This window comes from Coregonus lavaretus, assembly GCF_964263955.1.
Source record: "Coregonus lavaretus genome assembly, chromosome: 15".
Classification (NCBI taxonomy): domain Eukaryota; kingdom Metazoa; phylum Chordata; class Actinopteri; order Salmoniformes; family Salmonidae; genus Coregonus; species Coregonus lavaretus.
Window position 1 is genome coordinate 34,656,136 of NC_140002.1, and position 24,883 is coordinate 34,681,018.

At 41.0% G+C, this 24,883-nt stretch overlaps 1 protein-coding gene across 1 annotated transcript; it reads left to right on the forward strand.

Moving 5' to 3' along the window:
• Positions 1-531: 531 nt before the first annotated feature.
• On the forward strand, positions 532-24,883 carry LOC311142206 (glycine receptor subunit alpha-4-like). Its single transcript, XM_084177799.1, has 5 exons — positions 532-647; positions 19,501-19,627; positions 19,737-19,784; positions 21,830-21,934; positions 23,737-24,883. Exons 3-5 carry the CDS (start codon positions 19,755-19,757, stop codon positions 24,004-24,006), a joined length of 405 nt encoding a protein of 134 aa, XP_084033925.1. The 5' UTR covers positions 532-647; positions 19,501-19,627; positions 19,737-19,754; the 3' UTR covers positions 24,007-24,883.

The following is a 24,883-nucleotide window of genomic DNA, read 5'->3' on the forward strand; positions in this document are numbered from 1 at the left end:
TTTCCCTTTGCATCTCAAAATAATGAGACAAATATGAAAGTAAACAAGTAACGCAAAAGAGAATGATCTAAAACATTTTTTCAGGAATGATTTAACTGAATTATGGTAGTAGTTTGTGTGTAGCGCCACAGTTAGCCTGCCCACAATATTATGGAAATTCTGGTAACACTTCATTTTAAGGGGTCCTTATTATAGTGTAATTACATATGTAATTACTAGGGGTGTAACAATCCATCTACTACATCGATGTATCGATTTATATTCCTATGATCCAACTACATCGATCTGTGCTCGGCGAGTTGGCCTTTTGGACAACATATATCAATCTAACATCGTTTTAAAATGTAATAAATCGATTGTATCGATACTAGGAAATAACCCATTGGATTTAAGCACGTCAGACTTTATATGGATGTTTTTTCTTAGCACTTTTAATGATAAAGGCTTTAAACATTACTCGATTCAGTCTGCCTATCCGTGACGTCATCGCCCCGCGCCAGCAGCAGCGCAAAGGCGCAAAGACAACAAAACATAGCATGGCGGACGACAGAGGAGAAGCCGACGAGCGAGAAATTATCAAGCCACCATTGCGGTCCTTACAAGAAACAGGAATCTAGGAAACTTCACCTGCACTGTCCAGTATCCAGGTATTTATTTCAGTCACACTGGTTGAATTTTTGGCTAAAAGGTTACTGAATCGATTTCAAGTCACTGAATCGTTTCGGATCGTATCGTTCTAAATGAACCAATATCGTCCTTGAATCGTATCGACAACCACGAATCGTGATACAAATCGAATCGTTGTTAAAACGAATCGTTACACCCCTAGTAATTACATTGTAACAAGTATTGTAATTAATTGTAAGAATTCATAGTTACACTGTAATAACAAAATGTAACTGGTGGTAATTGCAGTCTGTAATTACAGGGGTGTAACAATGAATGCTTGTTACAAATCTTAAAAGTTTCCGATAGCATCCAAACGCACAATTTTTCAGCCTGCACAAACCATGTGATAAGCGTAAGCCAATTGAAAACCGACCACCTCATTGACATAACTCTTCAATAAAGATCTGGAGTCTGATGCCAGATCTTGAAATCTATCCTAAATGTTTCTTTAGCAGCAAGAGAGGAGTTGCCACATGGGGCGGCGCACAATTGGCCCTGCTTCGTCCAGGGGAGGGAATGGCCGGCAGGGATGTAGCTCAGTTGGTAGTTGGTATGTGGGTTCGATTCCCACGGGGGGCCAGTATGAAAAATAAAATAAATGTATGCACTCACTAACTGTAAGTCGCTCTGGATAAGAGCGTCTGCTAAATGACTAAAATGTAAAAAAAAAAATAATAATAATGTAAAAATGATGCCCAGGCCCATTGGCAAAAACGGGTTCACAAACGGTTCACCTCAATAACTTTAAATTGTTAAATCATTTAACGGTGCATTTGACAATGGGTCAATTACTTTAACCATCAATTAAATATGTTTATACTCATTAACAAACTATGGTTGAAATTGTGAGATAGTCATTTGTGCTTGACAAATTGTAAGCCTATAGACGGCTTAGCTGACAACGTCATGATGTGCGAGCTTCCATTGGGCAGAAGTCAGCTATTGTGATTCTGGGTGGCCAGATTGCTAGCAAGAATGACAAGAAACGGCCATGTGGGGAATCGTAAGTGGCTCGTTTCATCTTGTTCTTTATAACATGTCTTGTTTTTAGGTGTTTTGACTGATTTCATGTCAATGCTAATATGGCTCAAATTCGCTAGCTAGCTAAACAACAACTGTAACAAAGTATTTGAGAGACAACAAGTGCTCATTGTGCAAATGTATTTATGTTTTTAATAAACATTGGAAACGAAATATAGTTTACATGTCAACAATCTAAGCCAACCCCGTCTGGTTTGCCATAGTTGCCAGGTCTAGCTAAATTTCTAGCCCAATGACTACTCAAAACCCGCCCACAAGGCCTTGAAATCTATCCTAAATGTTTATTTCGCAGCAAGAGAGGAGTTGCCACATTTAGCCAATAAAACTTTTTTCAATAACATTATCGAGTGAAATAAGAAGGGATATCGACTTAACTTCTAACGACCTAAGAAGGAGAATTCGGTTTTCCATCAAAATAATCATTCTTGGGAGCTGATGTGACTAATAAAGGAATTTGAATATGTCGCAAGAGAAAATATAATTTGCCCTTATTAAACTTCAAAAAACAAATGTACGACTATTTTCTGGCAATTGTGCCATTATTATGTGCCAGATGTTAAGACTACAAACCGTTATAAATGGCCTATCTGCGAGATTGACATAGGCATAGGCTAGGCCTACTGACTAAAATCTGGGTTTATGATTGTAATTCAACTTTGCTATGGTTTGGTTAGCTAGATGCAGGTAGCCTATAGCGCCTGATAGGCCTACATCTCATGTCAGATAGCCTACAGTAGCCTAGGCAAGATATAAGATGAATGATTTAGCAGCTTGCTTAGTTCAAATTGACAGACTAATTTATTCAACATGAATAGCGAGGCGATTTCGAGGTAAGAAGTGCTTCCGTTGCCCAATAGCCTGCTGGAATGGGGTCATAATTTCAATCACTGAATCAAATATTAATAATATGGATATGAACTGACTAGGTTTATGCTTGTCAACAACAGCCAGTGTTTTCTTTACCTGTAGCCTAATCTGACTGACTGTTACCTGCATTCTATAAAAAAAATATTTAAAAAATGTAGATAGAACTGATAACTTCCAATTTCAATAACTAAACGTTAATAATTGCATAATAACACAAGGCTACAACAACAATAAACTGAAGTTATAATATAGCCTATCAATTAAATGATTAAGTGGTGTAAAGTACTTAAGTTGTTTTTTGGAGGGTACAGTGCATTCGGAAAGTATTCAGACCCCTTGACGTTTTCCACATTTTGTTACATTACAGCCTTATTCTAAAATTGATTAAATTGTTTTTCCCCCTTCATCAATTACAGAGTCTTCTTGGTTATGACGCTACAAGCTTGGCACACCTGTATTTGGGGAGTTTCTCCCATTCTTCTCTGCAGATCCTCTCAAGCTCTGTCAGGTTGGATGGGGAGTGTCGCTGCACAGCTATTTTCAGGTTTCTCCAGAGATGTTCGATCGGGTTCAAGTCTGGGCTCTGGCTGGGCGACTCAAGGACATTCAGAGACTTGTCCTGAAGCCACTCCTGCGTTGTCTTGGCTGTGTGCTTAGGGTCGTTGTCCTGTTGGAAGGTGAACCTTTGCCCCAGTCTGAGGTCCTGAGTGCTCTGGAGCAGATTTTCATCAAGGATCTCTGCACTTTGCTCCGTTCATCTTTCCCTCGATCCTGAGTAGTCTCCCAGTCCCTGCTGCTGAAAAACATCCCCACAGCATGATGCTGCCACCACCATGCTTCACCGTAGGGATGGTGCCAGGTTTCCTCCAGACGTGACACTTGGCATTCAGGCCAAAGAGTTACATCTTGGTTTCATCAGACCAGATTATCTTGTTTCTCATGGTCTGAGAGTCTTTAGGCGGGCTGTCATGTGCCTTTTACTTTTACTGGCCACTCTACCATAAAGGCCTGATTGGTGGAGTGCTGCAGAGATGGTTGTCCTTCTGGAAGGTTCTCCCATCTCCACAGAGGAACTCTGGAGCTCTGTCAGAGTGACCATCGGGTTCTTGGTCACCTCCCTGACCAAGGCCCTTTTCCCTCGATTGCTCAGTTTGGCCAGGCGGGCAGCTCTAGGAAGAGTCTTGGTGGTTCCAAACTTCTTCCATTTAAGAATGATGGAAGCCACTGTGTTCTTGGGGACCTTCAATGCTGCAGATATGTTTTGGTACCCTTCCCCAGATCTGTGCCTCGACACAATCCTGTCTCGGAGCTCTACGGACAATTCCTTCAACCTCTTGGCTTGTTTTTTGCTCTAACACACACTGTCAACTGAGGGACCTTATATAGACAGGTGTGTGCCTTTCCAAATCCTGTCCAATCAATTGAATTTACCACAGGTGGACTCCAATCAAGTTATAAAAACATCTCAAGGATGATCAATGGAAACAGGATGCACCTGAGCTCAATTTCGAGTCTCATAGCAAAGGGTCTGAATACTTATGTAAATAAGGTATTTCAGTTTTTTATTTTTAATATATTTGCAAAAATGTCTAAAAACCTGTTTTTGCTTTGTCATTATGGGGTATTGTGTGTAGATTGATGAGGAAAAACATGTATTTAATCAATTTTAGAATAAGGCTGTAACGTAACAAAATGTGGAAAAATTCAAGGGGTCTGGATACCTTCTGAATGCACTGTATCTGTACTTCACCATTTATATTTTTGACAACTTGTACTTTTATGTATGTAGTGAAGTATGTACTTTCCCCGACACACAAAATTACTCGTTACATTTTAAATGCTTAGCAGGACAGGAAAATGGTCCAATTCATGCACTTATCAGTAGAACATCCCTGGTTATCCCTACAGCCTCTGATCTGGCGGACTCACAAAACATACACGCTTCATTTGTAAATGATGTCTGAGTGATGGAGATAGCCCATAAATGTAAAAAAGAAAAAGGTGCCGTAATGTTTGCTTAATAAAAATAATTTGAAATTATTTATACTTTTACTTTTGATACTTAAGTATATTTAAAACCAAACTTTTACTCAAGTAGTATTTTACTGGGTGACTTTCACTTTTACTTGAGTCATTTTCTATTAAGGTATCTTTACTTCTACTCAAGTATGACAATGGGTACTTTTTCCACCACTGATGAAATCCGTTTGACAGCTCCAGGTAGACTACAGAAGTGGCACAAATTGATTTGCAATGACTGCAGTGATATTGTCATTTCAACATATTTATTGTATAAAATGGTAGGCTACAGTAGCCTACATAGGCATAAACATTTATGTTAGCTCAATTTAGTCATTAATAAATTGGCAAAATGTCTGTGACCTGTCATGTGCAAGTTTTAAATTGACACAATGCCTGTTAGCATAGGTGTCAGCTAGAGATGACGTGCAGGAGCTTGCAGGGATTTGTAGTCTTGCATGATGTCTACTTTGATGCTAATTAGCATTTTCAAATCTAAGAGTAAATAGAGACGAATATATTGGTAAAAGTCACCTTGTCCGAAAGAGATTTACATGGTTATCAAAATGTCACGCCAGGGTAAGCCTACACGAAACACCATTTCCGTTTGACCGCTAGGTTTTATGGGTATTATGACGCTGCGCTCGAGACCCAAGAACGGAGCATGCTTAAAAACCCTTCGCTTCATATGGTTTCCATAAGCAGTCGACATTAGAAGGCAGTTTAAACCACCACGGAGCAAATTTATATAATACGCTCTAGAGCGCCTAAAGTCGTTTTCCTGTTGTCGCCGTTATTTCTTTATACGCATCAGTTCTAGCGCGTTAATATGTTTTATGGAAAAAGGGCTGGAAATAGGTGTCTCCATAATGACAATCTAAATAGCCTACTTACAACTGGTCAAAAGATGTCACGACGTGCACATTTGCTCTGTCTCCTCTAGTGGCTCAGCTGTCTGCTTGCAGCGCTCAGTCTCAACGCACACACACCCCTCCCCCTTCCCACTGCTCTGTTTGTGTTTGTGAACAGAGCCCCCGGACCAGCTTGTTTAGGGGACTCTTCTCTAGGTTAATCTCTCTGTAGGTGATGGCTTTGTTTTTAGCCAGATCGAATTTTGTTCCTTTTGATGGCGTAGAAGGCCCTTCTTGCCTTGTCTCTCAGATCGTTCACAGCTTTGTGGAAGTTACCTGTGGTGCTGATGTTTAGATATCGTTTTTTGTGTGCTCTAGATGGAATTTTGTATTTGTGGTCCTGGCAACTGGACCTTTTTTGGAACACCATTATTTTTGTGGTCCTGAGATTTACTTTCAGGGCCCAGGTCTGACAGAATCTGTCCAGAAGATCTACGTGATGCTGTAGGCCCTCCTTGGTTGGGGACAGTAGCAGCAGAACATCAGTAGACATTAGACTTCAGATTCTAGTAGGGTGAGGTCGGGTGCTGAAGATTGTTCTAGTGCCCTCGCCAATTCGTTGAAAAGGGTGGGGCTCAAGCTGCATCCCTGTCTCACCCCACAACCCTTTGGAAAGAAATGTGTTTTTTGCCCATTTTAACCACACACTTGTTTGTGTACATGGATTTTATAATGTATGTTTTTCCCCCAACACCGCTTTCCATCAATTTGTATAGCAGACCCTCACGCCGAATTGAGTAAAAAGCTTTTTGAAATCAACATAGCATGAGAAGACTTTGCCTTTGTTTTGGTTTGTTTGTTTGTCAATTAGGGTGTGCAGAGTGAATACGTGGTCTGTCGTACGGTAATTTGGTAAAAAAACTATTTGACATTTGCTCAGAACATTGTTTTCACTGAGGAAATGTACGAGTCTGCTGTTAATGATAATGCAGATGATTTTCCCAAGGTTGCTGTTGATGCATATCCCACTGTATTTATTGGGGTCAAATGTCTACTTTTGTGGATTGGGGTGATCAGTCCTTGGTTCCAAATATTGAGGAAGATGCCGGAGCTGAGGATGATGTTAAAGAGTTTTTAAGTACAGCCAATTGGAATTTGTGGTCTGTATATTCTATCATTTCCTTTAGGATACCATCAACACCACAGGCCTTTTTGGGTTGAAGGGTTTGTATTTTGTCCTGTAGTTCAGTCAATGTAATTGGAGAATCCAGTGGGTTCTGGTAGTCTTTAATAGCTAACTCTAAGATTTTTAAATGATCATTTACAGTGAGCTCCATAATTCATTGGACAGTGACCATTATTTTGTTATTTTGGTTCTGTACTCTAGCACTTTGAGTTTGAAAGGATACACTGACAATGAGGGTGAAGTGCAGACTGTCAGCTTTAATTTGAGGGTATTTTCATACATATCGGATGAACCGTTTAGAAATGACAGCACCTTTTGTACATGGTCCCCCCATTTTAAGGTACTACAAGTATTTGTTAAATTGGCTTCACAGATGTGTGTCGTTAGGCAGGTGTATTCATTTGTGTCGTTAGTGAATGCAGGAGAGCTGTTGATGAATAGTTGTCGTTGAGAGACGGGTCAGACCAAGGTGCAGCGTGATATGCGTACATCTTTAGTAATACGAATAAACACTTGACAAAATAACAAAACGTGAAGTCCTATGGGCTACACACACAACAAGCCTAACAGGAACACAAACAAGATCCCACAACTAAGGTAGGCAACCAGGCTACCTAAGTATGATCCCCAATCAGAGACGAGCGACAGCTGCCTCTGATTGGGAATCACACCCGGCCAAACATAGAAATATCAACCTAGATCTACAACATAGAAATACAGTAACATAGATCTCAACAGAAACTCACACCCTGACCCAACCAACAAGAGTTCTCTAGATCAGGGCGTGACAGTACCCCCCCCAAAGGTGCGTACTCCGGCCGCACCAACCTGACTCATTAGGGGAGGGTCCGGGTGGGCATTCAGCCTCGGAGGCGGCTCCGGAGGAGCAGGCACGGGTCGTGCCGGACTGGAGACACGCACCACTGGTTTGGTGCGAGGAGCAGGCACGGGTCGTGCCGGACTGGAGACACGCACGGGCCGTACCGGACTGGATACACGCACCACTGGTTTGGTGCGGGGAGTAGATACGGGGCGTACCGGGCTGGCGACACGCACCACTGGTTCGGGGAGCAGGTACGGGGCGTACCAGGCTGGCGACACGCACTACTGGTTTGGTGCGGGGAGCAGGTACGGGCCGTACTGGACTGGATACGCGCACCACTGGTTTGGTGCGGAGACTAGGTACGGGCCGTACTGGACTGGATACACGCACCACTGGTTTGGTGCGGGGAGCAGGTACGGGCCGTACCAGACTGGCTACGCGCACCACTGGTTTGGTGCGGGGAGCAGGTACGGGGCGTACCGGGCTGGCGACACGCACCACTGGTTTGGTGCGAGGAGCAGGTACGGGCCGTACCGGACTGGATAGACGCACCACTGGTTTGGTGCGGGAAGCAGGTACGGGGCGTACCGGGCTGGCGACAGGCACCACTGGTTTGGTGCGAGGAGCTGGCACAGGCCGTACCGGGATGTGGAGGCGCACTGGAGGTCTGGAGCGTAGAGTTGGCACAACCCGTCCTGGCTGGATGCCCACTTCCGCATGGTACGTGCGTGGCGTTAGCACAGGACACACTGGGTTGTGAACGCGCACTGGAGACACAGTACGTAGAACCGGCGCAGGATATGCTGGACCGAGGAGGCGTACTGGAGACCAGGAGCGTTGAGTCGGCACAACCCGTCCTGGGTGGATGCCCATTTTTGCACGGTACGTGAGTGGCGCTAGCACAGGACGCACTGGACTGTGCAGGCGCACTGGCGACACAGTGCGTATCTCCGCATAACACGGAGCCTGCACGGTCACACGCTTCTTAGCGTGAATACGGGTAGTTGGCTCTGCTCTGAACCCTGGCTCCGCCAACCACCCCGTGTGCCCCCCAAAAAAAATCTTCTTGGGGCTGCTTCTCGGGCTTTCTTCGTGACCGAGTACTTTTCAGTCGCCGTTTCTCCTCCCTCGCTGCCTCTGTCTGCTCCCAAGGAAGACGATCCATCCCAGCCTGGATCTCTTCCCATGTCCATGATCCCTTACCATTTAATATCTCCTCCCAAGTCCATGATTTCTGCTCCTCCTGGGCACGCTGCTTGGTCTTTGTTTGGTGGGATTTTCTGTCACGATCGTTGAGAGACGGGTCAGACCAAGGTGCAGCGTGATATGCGTACATCTTTAATAATACGAATAAACACTTGACAAAATAACAAAACAACGAAAACGTGAAGTCCTATGGGCTATACACACAACAAGCCTAACAGGAACACAAACAAGATCCCACAACTATGATAGGCAACCAGGCTTCCTAAGTATGATCCCCAATCAGAGACAACGAGCGACAGCTGCCTCTGATTGGGAATCACACCCGGCCAAACATAGAAAAATCTACCTAGATCTACAACATAGAAATACAATAAGATAGATCTCAACAGAAACTCACACCCTGACCCAACCAACAAGAGTTCTCTAGATCAGGGCGTGACAATAGTATTGATTCTAGACTTTGCTATTGCTTTTGGAGGTTGTTGTTGGGGTGTGACAACATGAGGAAGACAGCAGTGTCGATGCAAATGAAGCTGGCCGTCATAAGGCTCAGAAATGAAAATCAATCAATCAGGAACATTGCAAAAACCCTGGCCATGCCCAAGTCAACAGTTTGGTTCATCATGAACAATAAAAAAACAACCGGTGAACTCAATTATGTCAAAAGACCCGGTAGACCGAGGAAGACCACTGTAGTGGATGACCTGAGAATACTCTCTATGGTGAAGAAAACCCCCTGACAACAGCCCAACTGATCAAAAACACTCTCCTGGATGTAGGTGTAGATGTGTCAAAGTTTACCATACTTGGAAGACTACACCAGCAGGACAACAGAGGGTACACTACAAGATGCAAACCACTGATAAGCCTGAAGAACAGAAAGGCGAGATTACAGTTTGCTAAAAAGCACCTAAAGAGGCCCAAGAGTTCTGGAAAAAGTATTGTGGACAGATGAGACAAAGATTAACATGTACCAGAGTGATGGGAAGAGGAAAGTGTGGAGAGAAAAAAGAAATGCCCATGATCCAAAGCATACCACCTCATCCGTGAAACATGGTGGAGGGGGTGTTATGGCTTGGGCCTGTATGGCTGCCAGTGGAACAGGCTCACTTGTCTTCATCGATGATGTAACTGCAGACAGAAGTAGAACAATGAATTCTGAAGTCTACAGAAATATTTTATCTGCTCAGATAAAACCAAATGCCTCCAAACTCATTGGACGGCACTTCATCATGCAACAAGACAATGACCCTAAACATACTGCTAGAGCAACAAAGGGGTTTTTGATGGCCAAAAAGTGGAAAATCCTTGACTGGCCGAGTCAATCACCGGATCTGAATCCAATTGAACATGTATTTTACATGCTGAACAGGGACTGAATGCAATAAGTCCCCGAAACAAGCAGGAACTGAAGATGGCTGCAGTACAGGCCTGGCAGAGCATCACCAGGGAAGATACCCAGCATCTGGTGATGTCGATGCATCGCAGACTTCAAGCAGTCATTGCATGCAAAGGATATGCGACCAAATATTAACAATTATTACTTTATTCTACATTATGTTAAACTGCCCAATGTTTTTTGATGCCCGAAAATGGGGTGGACCATGTACAAAAGCTTCTATCATTTCTAAACGGTTCATCCGATATGTATGAAAATACCCTCAAATTAAAGCTGACAGTCTGCACTTCACCTTCATTGTATCCTTTCAAACTCAAAGTGCTAGAGTACAGAACCAAAATAACAAAAAAATTGGTCACTGTCCAATGAATTATGGAGCTCACTGTATATGCTTTAGCTGTTTGTTCTTTGTTATTGAGCCATACAGATTGGAGAAGTGGTTTATCCACACATCTCCGTGTTGGATAGATAACTCTTCGTGCTGTTTGTTTAGTGTGTTCCTATTTTCCCAGAAGTGGTTAGATTTGATGGATTCTTCAATTACATTGAGATTATTTCTGATGTGCTGTTCCTTCTTTTTTGTTAGTGTATTTCTGTATTGTTTTAGTGATTCACCATAGTGAAGGCGTAGCTCAGGTTTCCTAAGTCTATGTTTTTGGTTGGATAGGTTTCTCAATTTCTTTCTTAGGTTTTTGCATAGTTCATCAAACCATTTGTCATTGTTGTTTTTCTTAGGTTGTCTGATTGAGATTTTTAGATTTGATAGGGAAGCTGAAAGGTCAAATATACTGTTTAGGCTTTCTACTGCCAAGTTTACACCTTCACTATTACAGTGAAATGTTTTGTCCAGGGAGTTGTCTAAAAGGGATAGAATTTATTGTTGCCTAATTGTTTTTTTGATAGATTTCTACACTACTTTCCTTCCATCTATAGCATTTCTTAATATTATGCAGTTCCTTTGGCTTTGATGCCTCATGATTGAGGATTGCTCTGTTCAAGTAGACTGTGATTTTGCTGTGATCTGATAGGGGTGTCAGTGGGCTGACTGTGAACGCTCAGAGAGACTCTGGGTTGATGTCAGTGATAAAGTAATCTACAGTACTACTGCCAATGGATGAGCTGTAGGTGTATCTATCATAGCAGTCCCCTCAAAGCCTACCATGTATAGACCCAGTGTGTGACAGAGCTGCAGGAGTTGTGACCCATTTTTGTTGGTTGTTTTGTCATAGTTGTGTCTAGGTGGGCATATTTGGGAGGGAATGCTGTCACCTCCAGGTAGGTGTTTGTCCCCCTGTGTGCTGAGTGTGTCAGGTTCTTGTCCAGTTCTGGCATTTAGGTCACCACAGACTAGTACATGTCCTATAAAAACAAAAAACAAAAAAACATCTAGGATGAAGAAGCTGTCATCGTTAAAGTATTGGGATTATATTGGGGGGATATAGGTAGCACACGTGAGGACATCTTTCTCTGTGAAAATCATTTCCTTATTAATTTCTAGCCAGATGTAAAATGTTCCTGTTTTGACTAATTTAATAGAGTGTGTTAGGTCTGCTCTATACCAAATTAGCATACCCCTTGAGTCTCCCGTTTCACACCTGGTAGTTTAGTGGATGGGACTACCAGCTTTCTGTAACCTAGATTGCAACCAGTGGGTCCATCTCCTTTACATGGCAACTCTGATAGTTGCACACAGGTCGGTTTTGTTGCTAAACAACCAACCCGTCTATTAAGCTGGTTGAATAATAGTTTATAAATGCACTTAAAATGGTCATAAGACAAACTCTTATTCCATCATGTAACCTTGCAAGGGTTTCACTGTTGAGGAACATTCTCACTTTTGGATGCGATGCGTTGGTGCAATTATTTATTTATCCCAGGAATTAAGGCATCATGTCAAGATCTGCCCATCTGCACAACACGCTCGAAATAACGACAATCTCGAACGTGCCCACGTGTTGACACTTTAGTCATGTAACAGTGAGAAAAGAACGGAGTCGAGAAGGTCAATGTGCAAAATCCAGACATGAAATATTGCCACGAAAGACACAAAGTGTTGTAGGTCAAAAACGTCAACACAGGAGAGAGAAAGTACTTTTTCCATGCAATTTGTTTAGCTTTTTTGGATACATGAATTCTGCTGGATGATTTAGCATAGGTACAGTTGAAGTCGGAAGTTTACATACACTTAGGTTGGAGTCATTAAAACTCGTTTTTCAACCACTATAGTTTTGGCAAGTCGGTTAGGACATCTACTTTGTGCATGACAAAAGTAATTTTTCCAACAATTGTTTACAGACAGATTATTTCACTTATAATTCACTGTATCACAATTCCAGTGGGTCAGAAGTTTACATACACTAAGTTGACTGTGCCTTTAAACAGCTTGGAAAATTCCAGAAAATGATGTCATAGCTTTAGAAGCTTCTGATAGGCTAATTGACATAATTTGAGTCAATTGGAGGTGTACCTGTGGATGTATTTCAAGGCCTACCTTCAAACTCAGTGCCTCTTTGCTTGACATCATGGGAAAATCAAAAGAAATCAGCCAATTTCCAAACATCTGAAGGTACCACGTTCATCTGTACAAACAATAGTACGCAAGTATAAACACCATGTGACCACGCAGCCGTCATACCGCTCAGGAAGGGGACGCGTTCTGTCTCCTAGAGATGCTGGAGGAAACAGGTACAAAAGTATCTATATCCACAGTAAAACGAGTCCTATATCGACATAACCTGACACAAACCTGACTCAGTTACACCAGCTCTGTCAGGAGGAATGGGCCAAAATTCACCCAACTTATTGTGGGAAGCTTTTGGAAGGCTACCTGAAACGTTTGACCCAAGTTTAACAATTTAAAGGCAATGCTACCAAATACTAATTGTGTGTATGTAAACATCTGACCCACTGGGAATGTGATGAAATAAATAAAAGCTGAAATAAATCATTCTCTCTACTATTATTCTGACATTTCACATTCTTAAAATAAAGTGGTGATCCTAACTGACCTAAGACATGGAATTTTTGCTAGGATGAAATGTCAGGAATTGGGAAAAACTGAGTTTAAATGTATTTGGCTAAGGTGTATGTAAACTTCCGACTTCAACTGTATATACACTACATGACCAAAAGTATGTGGACACCTGCTCGTCGAACATCTCATTCCAAAATCATGGGCATTAATATGGAGTTGGTCCCCCCTTTGCTGCTATAACAGCATCCACTCTTCTGGGAAGGCTTTCCACTAGATGTTGGAACATTGCTGCAGGGACTTGCTTCCATTCAGCCACAAGAGCATTAGTGAGGTTGTGCACTGATGATGGGCGATTAGGCCTGGCTCGCAGTCGGCGTTCCAATTCATCCCAAAGGTTGAGGTCAGGGTTCTGTGCAGGCCAGTCACGTTCTTCCACACCGATCTCGACAAACCATTTCTGTGTACGGGGTCATTGTCATGCTGAAACAGGAAAGGGCCTTCCCCAAATGTTTGCCACAAAGTTGGAAGCACAGAATCGTCTAGAATGTAATTGTATGCTGTAGCATTAAGATCGGCCTAGCCCGAACCATGAAAAACAGCCCCAGACCATTATTCCTCCTCCACCAAACTTTACAGTTGGCACTATGCATTGGGGCAGGTAGCGTTCTCCTGGCATCCGCCAAACCCAGATTTGTCTGTCGGACTGCCAGATGGTGAAGCGTGATTCATGACTCCAGGGAATGCATTTCCACTGCTCCAGAGTTCAATGGCGGTGAGCTTTACACCACTCCAGCCGACGCTTGGCATTGCGCATGGTGATCTTAGGCTGCTCGGCCATGGAAACCCATTTCATGAAGCTCCCGACGAACAGTTATTGTGCTGACGTTGCTTTCAGAGGCGGTTTGGAACTCGGTAGTGAGTGTTGCAACCGAGGACAGACAATTTCTACACGCTATGCGCTTTATCAATCGGCGGTCCTTTTCTGTGAGCTTGTGTGGCCTACCACTTCGCGGCTGAGCAGTTGTTGCTCCTATTAGTTTCCACTTCACAATAACTGCACTTACAGTTGACCGGGGCAGCTCTAGCAGGGCAGAAATTTGACGAACTGACTTGCTGGAAAGGTGGCATCCTCTGACGGTGACACGTTGAAAGTAACTGAGCTCTTCAGTAACGCCATTCTACTGCCAATGTTTGTCTATGGAGATTGCATGGCTGTGTGCTCGATTTTATACACCTGTCAGCAACAGGTGTGGCTGAAGTAACCGAATCCACTAATATGAAGGGGTGTCCACATACTTTTGCTAGCTAGCCAGCCTACTGTTGGCTAGTTAACGTTAGCTGGCGTTTTTGTTGGGCCTACCAACCAGGCTAGCTAGTTACCATTTACATAATATACTTTCCATGCAATCTGTTGAGTTTTATTGGATTAGATAGCACGCTAGCTAGCGTTCTAACCTCTCCTAGCTAGCTAGCTACCTAAAGTTGTCAAATATAATATGTCGCTACTCACTAGCTAACGTCAGCTGGGCTCAATGGTGTTATCTTCCCTGAACCTTGCTCTCAGGGTATCCGTACCCCAAGGGTATTTCGTGAGACACACAGCATTTTCACGTTAGCTAGCTACTTGTGTCAACACAAGCGCTATTATTGCTAGCTGGATAACACAAAAACTAGCTAGGCCTAGGCAGCTATATGCCGAAACTACAGAAATAATGTTGATGATAACTAGGTGTAATGTATAGTGTCAATGATAAATTGTCATAATCTTCTTCTCTACCACAGATTCCCACAAGGCCTCAGACTGCAGAATGGAAAAATGCTTACAAGAAATAAACAGATGAAGACAGTCAGAGTTGTCGATTTCCATTGTTTCTTGTAACATTAAAAAGGGAAGAAAAAGACAATCCCATTTGTCTAAATTAGCTAGCTATCTAGGCTACTCACCATACCATAGGCTACAGATTTGAGTCACCACTAGAATTTATATTTTAATTTTATTGAGTAGGCCTATATCTTGGTTTAATTTAATTAATCAAATTATTAATCTAACCATACAATCCTTATTTTGTAAGAAATGTAAGGTATTTTTATACCCTTACAAAAAGGTCCTACAGGAATTCTGCACGAAATATTCTGCAGATAGTCCTCAAATAAATCCTGCAGGATTGTTTCCTTAAGGACTACCTGCAGGAATTGTCCTACACCAAAATGCCCCCAAAATCCTGTGGGATATCCTGTAGGTAAGAGTCCTGCAGGTAATTCCACAAGATTTCCAGGGTCATTTTCCTGTAGGACAACCTGCTGGATTCCTTTCTATTCCTTCAGAGAATTTCATGTAGGACAATCCACATTCTTTCAAAAGAATGGACAGATTGCACAAGATAAAAGATTGCATGGCAATTGTATTATCCAATGAAGCAACAGTTGGTATGTTTGATTGTCCATTTCACCAGCACTACATAAAATATGGTTCCTAGGAGAAAGAAAATATCAGATTTTGAGTAAATATGGTAAAAGCATATTTTGTAACATGAGAGAGAGTAGAGGTGACATCACATTAACAGTTGATGTGTATTGGTGTGAAGGGAAACGGCTGTCTGCAACTTGGTGATAGTTGGTTTTAATATGGCTGGTACACCAACAACATCTGTGAGTATGCATGTGTGTTAGGCTCCGTTTTAAAGGGAGAATTGAGAGGCTGAAACTGTGTGTTGTGTTACCTGCGTCTGCATGGCTGTCCAGCGCTGCCTTCTGTGGTAGTCAGTCTCACTATTGTTTACAGTCTCTGTCTTAACTGGGGAGGACAGGAGAGAGATGATAGGGGCAGACTTCAGAATATAACTACAGAACATCATGTGTTACATGAAAAACAGTGACAAAATAGTGCAAATTATATATTGTAGTTGTAAATGACAACCTACTCACCTTTAACTAGTAGACTACTGGACTAATGGAGCTCCAAATGAAACAAATAATCAGAAACAGATGAATTAGTAAATGTATTGTTTTCTCATGCACTTACCATCTCTAATGTGGTGTGGTGGCCTTCTGCTAAACTGTTAGAAATACAAGGTAAAGAATTACAGTGAAATACTAGGTGTGTGTGTGTGTGTGTGTTTTCTGTGCTCCCTGTAGTCTAAGCTGTAAGGGAAAATAAGATAACTCACATGGTGGTGTTGAAACTGTCCAAGCAACTAAAAGTAAAACAGAGAGAAAGTAATGTTAAAATTCTAAATTTCTATTTAAATCAAACTATTTGTATATTCAATTGAGACCTAATGTATTTCATTGAACTTTATGATATTTCATAGATAAACGTTGTCTGTGTTCCAAATTGCACGTGTGTTCTATCTAGTGCGTAAAATTGCACATGTGTTCTATCTAGAGCGTATAGCGAGTATGGAAGTCAACGGTCATTTTTCAAGTGCGATTCCAAACCTAAGAACGTGAAACGGCAAGTATGTACTAGATTTGCCGGAAGTTCTATAAGCGTAGTTGGGAGGTCTGGAAAACAAAACACGCATGGGAGCATACATTTTCATTCCCTATGCCGGGGAGGCTATCCCATAAAACCTTGTGACACTGCGAAAATTGTCTGAATGAATGGCGGACTGAAGTCCCCGCTTGGGAGAAAATGTTCCAGAGGAATATATATTACATTTATTTATTCACCAAATTATATGAAAATGTTAAACAAATTACTTTCATATGAAATTTGAATTCAAATGTTGAGTCACTGCTGTTTATCAGCCCGCTAGCCAAGTTAAGTTAGCTCGTCGGACGCGATGGCTAGCTAGCAGGCGATCTCGTCCTGGTTATCAGCTGTTTAGGGATGACAAACTAAACATACTAATCGTAAAATCAGCGGTGTCAATAGTGAAGCCCCGGACAGTTTTTTAAATCCTGAATTGGTGAACTTGCTAGGCAGCTAATGAGAAATGTAGCAAATCTTCTTTTAAAAAAAGGTTTTCATGGACAGATGGCAACTGATGTGTTAATTTCACTCCATGGCATTGGCAGGACAAAATAGTTGTGGCCGACTGGTTTGGAGTTTAGACATTTTAACGACATCTGATTAAAAACGTAGGAAATGCAGCTAGCTGTGTTCTGTTCAATCTAGGCTTGTTAGCAAGCCAAGTTATTTGCATTCTTACATGATCAGTAAATGCATGCATGCAGTGTCTGTTTACCTAACGTTAGCTAACTTTCTTCTTGTCACTTTCCCCTCCCCTCGTGTTTCACAATTGCATGTTTTAAATAATGTAATTATTAAATAAAAGTAAATCAGTGACAACTTGATCAAGCCTATGAATATGCAAAACTGTTTACAAAACCATTGCACATTAACAAAGCTAGTTGTGGTTCTCAGCAACTTGAACCAGCACTGAAATTTGAGCAGTGAGGTTCATTTCTCCTCCCTTGGCCTTATGTTTCTGCTCTGTTCGCCTCAGGTTGAAGCACATCCCACCCCATCAGACAGATGTAAAGAACTTAGGAACCTCCCATCCACCAGGAAAATCACCCTCTCCCAGGAGTTTATTCAGCAGTATGCAACATCGCTTTGTTAGAAGTAGTATTCTATATCATGCAGAATTGTCAGCTCATTGTAACATATGAAGCTCATTCTAAAATACAGACGTGGATGATTCCTGCCCCAGGGTACTGCACTATATGCACGTTTTTATTCCTGCCTAGCAAACACCATGTTCAACTATTCATTGTCTACAATTTAGACCACAATTCGTTGAATGAGGTGTACTGAACAAGCTTTTGAATGTTAATCTCCTTGATGTCCCTCACTAGGGGATTCTAAAATGTGTTCTTATTGTTTCATTGTCAAGAAGCAACCTGCAAGTAAGCATTTAGTTGGACCATGTGTATCCTTTACATATGACTAATACAACATTTGTACAATGGTCTGTGTTCTAAGGATTCATGCACGGATCCAGAAAAACCAATAAAAGGGTTAATATTTATTAAATTACAAGTATTGATGTCTCCCTACTGTTCTGGTTTTGAGGCTTGGGCATCTGGGGCTGTAGTTCATCTGTCTAATCCCCTGTAGGGAGAGAGAAAGGCATTAATAATATTACAATGGTGTGTTCATTTAATTTAATATATATTCCTGTTTGATATGCATGCATATAATTAAAGTGGGCATTGTCCTTTATAATATGGCAGTGTTTGTTTTGTATCCAATGCATTTAGCTTACATTAGGATGAAATTGTCTAGGCCCTCCATACTCAACTGGCGGACCGGATCCGAACCCAGAACAGGGTCAATACGGACATGGGAAAATGCATATAATTGCCCCATGCAAAATATGTAGAATTTCTGGAAATTTGCTTTAAAACTGCAACATTTCTCTCTACCAACAGTTCGGGTCACATGGGTTGTGAGGTGGGGTTTTGTTACTACGCCGATAAATTACATTATCCATCCGACCTTTGCCACCTAGGAAATGTGTGTGACCAGACCTTCTCAAATAGTACTTGAGTACCCCTGGTCTAGGCCTTCTAATCTAGTTGTATTGCATCATGTCGCCTATCATTTAGTTATCAATGCATAAGGTGAATATAAAACCAAGCTAACTGTGAACATCAGCGTCATTTAATAATATGCATGGATGTTATAGTTGTATGAATTTATCACAATGCAGATACTGATGCAGTATTTGCAACAAACTGCAGTTATACTGCACTCTGACTGCAATCTTTTTTTTGTAAGGACAGTTCTGCTGGGATTTACTTGGTCCTGCAGGATTCTTGCAGGAATTGTCATGTTTGTGTCCTACAGGAGCATCAGGGACTTTTCCTGCAGGATTTTGTCAATCCTACAGGATTCCTGCAGGACACCTGCACAATTCCTTCACAAATGGTTGAATTCCTGCAGGACTTTTTTGTAAGGGTATGTTGCAATAAAGTTGACTAAAGTAGAAGCTCTTTTGTTTGAAGGTATTTTCACTTGGTAATAAGTAAATATATAGAAATTGCTCATAGGTAACTATACAGTTACACTTCACTTTAAATAGCTAAATCCTGTGTACGAACTATCAACAACCTTGTACTCATTACAGATATGTACTCTGTGGTCTATTAGTGTGTTTATTTTCTCACTTGGATGGTGCTTTCAGAAGCTGACGATTAGATTGTTAGAATGGGTAACGTACTTTGTAGGTACGCAATTATTACAAGTACACATCAAAGATACCATTCATTTTAAATAGCTAAATCCTGTGTAAGAACTATCAACAACCTTGTACTCATTACAGATATGTACTCTGTGGTCTATTAGTGTTTATTTTCTCACTTGGATGGTGTTTCCAGAAGCTTTAAAAATGAGGGTCAGGAGGGGTAACGTACAATATAAGTACACATTAATTACAAATAAGTACCCCCCAAGATACACTTAATTTTAACTAGTTAAATCCTGTGAAGCACTTAGTAATTGCATTTTACTTACAGATATTACATGCACTCTGATGTACTAGTGTGTTTATCCTCCCACTTGGATGGCGCTTCCGGAAGCCTTAAAATGAGGACCAGGTTGTCAGGATGGGTAATGTACTATATAAGTACACATTAATTACAAGTAAGTTCACCTCAAGATACACTTCATTTTAAGCAGATAAATCCTGTTTCACATCTAGTAATTACATTGTACTTACACATATATTACATGTACTGTGTTGTACTTGTAGATTTATCCTCTCACTTGGATGGCAAGGAGGTTCAGGTTGTCAAAATGGGTAATGTACACACGTTATATATATATATATATATATATATATATATATATATATATATATATATATATATATATATATATGCACACAGTACCAGTCGAAAGTTTGGACACACCTATTCATTCAAGGGTTTTTCTTAATTTTTACTATTTTATACATTGTAGAATAATAGTGAAGACATCAAAACTATGAAATAACACATATGGAATCATGTAGTAAACAAAAAAGTGTTAAACCAAAATATATTTTATATTTGAGATTCTTCAAAGTAGCCACCATTTGCCATGATGACAGGTTTGCACACTATTGGCATTCTCTCAACCAGCTTCATGAGGTAGTCACCTGGAATGCATTTCAATTAACAGGTGTGCCTTGTTAAAAGTTAATTTGTGTAATTTCTTTCCTCCTTAATGCGTTTGAGCCAATCAGTTGTGTTGTGACAAGGTAGGGGTGGTATTCAGAAGATAGCCCTATTTGGTAAAAGACAAAGTCCATATTATGGCAAGAACAGCTCAAATAAGCAAAGAGAAACGACAGTCCATCATTACTTTAAGACATGAAGGTCAGTCAATGCGGAACATTTCAAGAACTTTGACCATTTCTTCAAGTGCAGTCGCAAAAACCATCAAGCGCTATGATGAAACTGGCTCTCATGAGGACCGCCACAGGAAAGGAAGACCCAGAGTTACCTCTGCTGCAGAGGATAAGTTCATTAGAGTTACCAGCCTCAGAAATTGCAGCCCAAATAAATGCTTCAGAGTTCAAGTAACGGACACATCTCAACATCAACTGTTCAGAGGAGACTGTGTGAATCAGGCCTTCATGGTTGAATTGATGCAAAGAAACCACTACTAAAGGACACTAATAAGAAGAAGAGACTTGCTTGGGCCAAGAAACGAGCAATGGACATTAGACCGTGGAAATCTGTCCAAATTTAAGATTTTTGGTTCCAACCGCTGTGTCTTTGTGAGACGCAGAGTAGGTGAACTGATGATCTCCGCATGTGTGGTTCCCACTGTGAAGCATGGAGGAGGAGGTGTGATGGTGCTTTGTTGGTGACACTGTCAATGATTTATTTAGAATTCAAGGCACACTTAACCAGCATGGCTACCACAGCATTCTGCAGCGATACGCCATCCCATCTGGTTTGCGCTTAGTGGGACTATCATTTGTTTTTCAACAGGACAATGACCCAACACACCTCCAGGCTGTGTAAGGGCTATTTGACCAAGAAGGAGAGTGATGGAGTGTTGCATCAGATGACCTGGCCTCCACAATCACCCGACCTCAACCCAATTGAGATGGTTTGGGATGAGTTGGACCGCAGAGTGAAAGAAAAGCAGCCAACAAGTGCTCAGCATACTTTTTTCCCTCACTGTATTTGATCCCCTGCTGATTTTGTACGTTTGCCCACTGACAAAGACATGATCAGTCTATAATTTTAATGGTAGGTTTATTTGAACAGTGAGAGACAGAATAACAACAAATAAATCCAGAAAGACGCATGTCAAAAATGTTATAAATTGATTTGCATTTTAATGAGGGAAATAAGTATTTGACCCCCTCTCAATCAGAAAGATGTCTGGCTCCCAGTAAGGTGAACCTATGTCTGGTGAATTTAGTGGAAACTTGCCCATTTGTAACAAGCATTTGTTACACCTTTAATTACAGACCGCAATTATCACCAGTTACATGTTATTACAGTATAACATTAATTGTAATAACTTAACTACAATACTTGTTAGTGTAATTACACTGTAATAAGGACCCCTTAAAATGAAGTGTTACGAAAATTATCCATACTTTTCCCTGAAACCTGCATCTATATCAGTTCCAGGGACCAGGTAGCCTACTGTTTTTCCTAGTTCTCATGTTATTTTGAGACCTTTACGCTCAGTTGGTATGTCTCAGACTTTGTTTACATATTAAATGTACAACATTTGAAAAATGAATGTCATCAGTAATGTGCCACTGCATGTCTTTTAGATTGAATCACAGTATTCCTGTATGCCTACTACACCTCCATGTTGCTCTTGGTTTATCAACAGAGAAGTGGAAGTGGGGAGAGCAGCCAAGTGAAAGGTAACGTGCCAGGCAACAACTCTTCCCAGGGGACCCTGCCTGGCCCACAGCAGTGCAGTGTCTGTGCCAGGGTAAAAACTCCTACTACATTTCTCACGCTGACTGGAGTTTAGTTTAATGGGGAATTCCACTGTTTGTTCACTTAGAAAAACAAAATGGTAGTGCCTTCAGAAAGTATTCACACCCCTTGACTTTTTCCACATTGTGTTACAGCTTGAATTTAAATTGAGATTGTGTCACTGATCTACACACAACACCCCATAATATATCAAAGTGGAATTATGTTTTTAGAAATGTTTACAAATTAATAAATGAAGCTGAAATGTCTTGAGTTAATAAGTATTCAACCCTTTTGTTGTGGCAAGCCTAAATAAATTCAGGAGTACAAATGTGTTTAACAAGTCACATAAATTGCATGGACTCACTGTGTGCAATAAGTGTTTAACATGATTTAAATGACTACCTCATCTCTGTACCACACAAATAATTATCTGTAAGGTCCCTCAGTCGAGCAATGAATTTCAAACAGAGTCAACCACAAAGACCAGGGAGGTTTTTCGAATGGTTCGCAAATAAGGGCACCTATTGGTAGATGGATAAAAATAAAAAAAGCAGACATTGAATCCCTTTAAGCATGGTGCAGTTATTAATTACACTTTGGATTGTGTATCAATACACCCAGTCACTGCAAAGATACAGGCGCCCTTCCTAACTCCGCTGCCGGAGAGGAAGGAAACCAGTCAGGGATTTTATCATAAGGCCAATGGTGATTTTAAGACAGTTTAATGGCTGTGATAGGAGATAACTGAGGATGGGTCATCAACATTGTAGTTACTCCACAATACAAACATACATGACCAAGTGAAAAGAGAGCCTGTACAGTATAAAAATATTCCAAAACATGCATCCGGTTTGCGATAAGGCACTAAAGTAAAACTGCAAAAAAAGTGGCAAAGAAATTTAACTTTTTGTCCTAAATACCAAGTGTTATGTTTGGGGCAAATCCAACAACACATCACTGAGTACCACTCTTCATATTTTCAAACATGGTGGTGGCTGCATTATGTTATGGGTATACTTTTCTTTAGCAAGGACTAGGGATTTTTTTTTGGGGTGGGGGATAAAAAATAAACCGAATAGAGCGAAGCACAGGCAAAATCCTAGAGAAACTTGGTTCAGTCTGCTTTCCAACAGACACTGGGAGACAAATTCACCTTTCAGCAGGACAATTACCTACAACAAAAGGCCAAATATACAATGGAGTTGCATACCACAGACGACATTGAATATTCCTGAGTGGTCTAGTTAAAGTTTAGGCGTGAAAATCTATGGCAAGACTTAAATGGCTGTGTAGCAATGATCAACAACCAATTTGATAGAACTTGAAGTATTACAATTTTACAATCCCGGTGTGCAAAGCTCTTAGATTTACCTAGAAAGACTCACATGTAATCGCTAACAAAAGTGATTCTAACATGTATTGACTCAAGGGGGTTGAATACCTATCTTTTATTTTCCATTAATTAAAAAATATATAATTGTTCCACTTTGAAAGAGTATTTTGTGTAGATCGTGGACAAAAAAAATTGCCATGAAATCAATTTTAATCCCACTTTGTAACAATGTGGGAAAAGTCAAGGGGTGTGAACACTTTCTGAAGGCACTGTAGATCTCACTTAGTTGTAAGGGTTTGTTATCACCATCTGTTTAATCTTGTGAAATGTATTTATCACAAAATCCAATTCCTACAAAGGCCTTGTTGACTTTGCAACACTTGAATCATAATCCAGTATGCAGCAAGTAATGTGGAGAAAATATTGCAGGTTATGACTGAGGGTAACAGACATTTAGTCCTTTCCCTTTTCTTTGTTAGGAGCAGGAGCTGGCGGAGCAGAGCCAGGCCTATTTTCTCCATAGTTATGGAGTAGCAGGCGATGCACCACCAGAGATGGACGCCCCAATCTTTCAGGCCTTACCTCCAGGGTTCCCACTGTATGACATCCGCAGGCAGTTTGTAGATCGGGCAAAAAGGATCGACACCATATCTAGGGCTGCGTTCCCTCTGAGTTTCCTCTGCTTCAATGTTTTCTATTGGCTCACCTACAAAGTGCTGCGGAATGAAGCCATCCAAGCTACTCTTTGACAAATCAACATCTGAGGACTGAATTACAGCACTAAAAACCAATACAGAGTTGAACCTAGTGTTCCACAGAACACTTTTACAGACAATGTCAAATCCATCCGCTGTGCCAATGGAAAAATTATTGTTTGACTGCATGTCCAGTTCCATTAATTTTTTTCATTAAACTAAGCAAACCTGATGTCATCCAAGTGTCATCCTTAAAGGGGCAATCTGCAGTTGATACAATAACAAAAGCCACCCCGCCACTGATTTGGAAAACAGCCGAGGGATGGGGCTGGAGAAATGTAACCACTCAAATGTATAGACCGCTATGGATGCAATTACTGACCCTCCATGATATCAAACTTAAGTTAACCATGTTTTTAGGCTAGTGTTTGCTATTCAAGAATCAAATGGGTAGATATAAATTAAGTCCAAAAATGGATGTACCACAAGCACATTGCCCCTTTAACTTTTAATTTTTTACAATTTCAATGGAATGCACTAATTAGCACATATTGTAGACCTAGTACTATGGATAGTTTTAATGTCACCCCCATGGAGCAAGCACAAGCCCAGATATTGAGGCAGGACTGCATGGAAATGTTGGAATTCCATTTCTATTTTGTACTTGTGATTGCCACATTACAGTATTGGCAAATTGTTAATAAATCCCTACAAATACCTTGATTTCAACCTAATATGGTACACTATGTAATGGGACAGTACTATTGGTACATGAATAAACAGAAGTGAATGCTAGACATTTTGAATTGTCTAGTTAGGCGATGTCCTTCGTTAATTATCATACTTTTAGTCAGCCAGAATTTTTTTATGCACCTTGTCTTGGGTGTTTTTAAAATTGTCAATGGTTAGTGTGAAAATAAATCATTTGTTT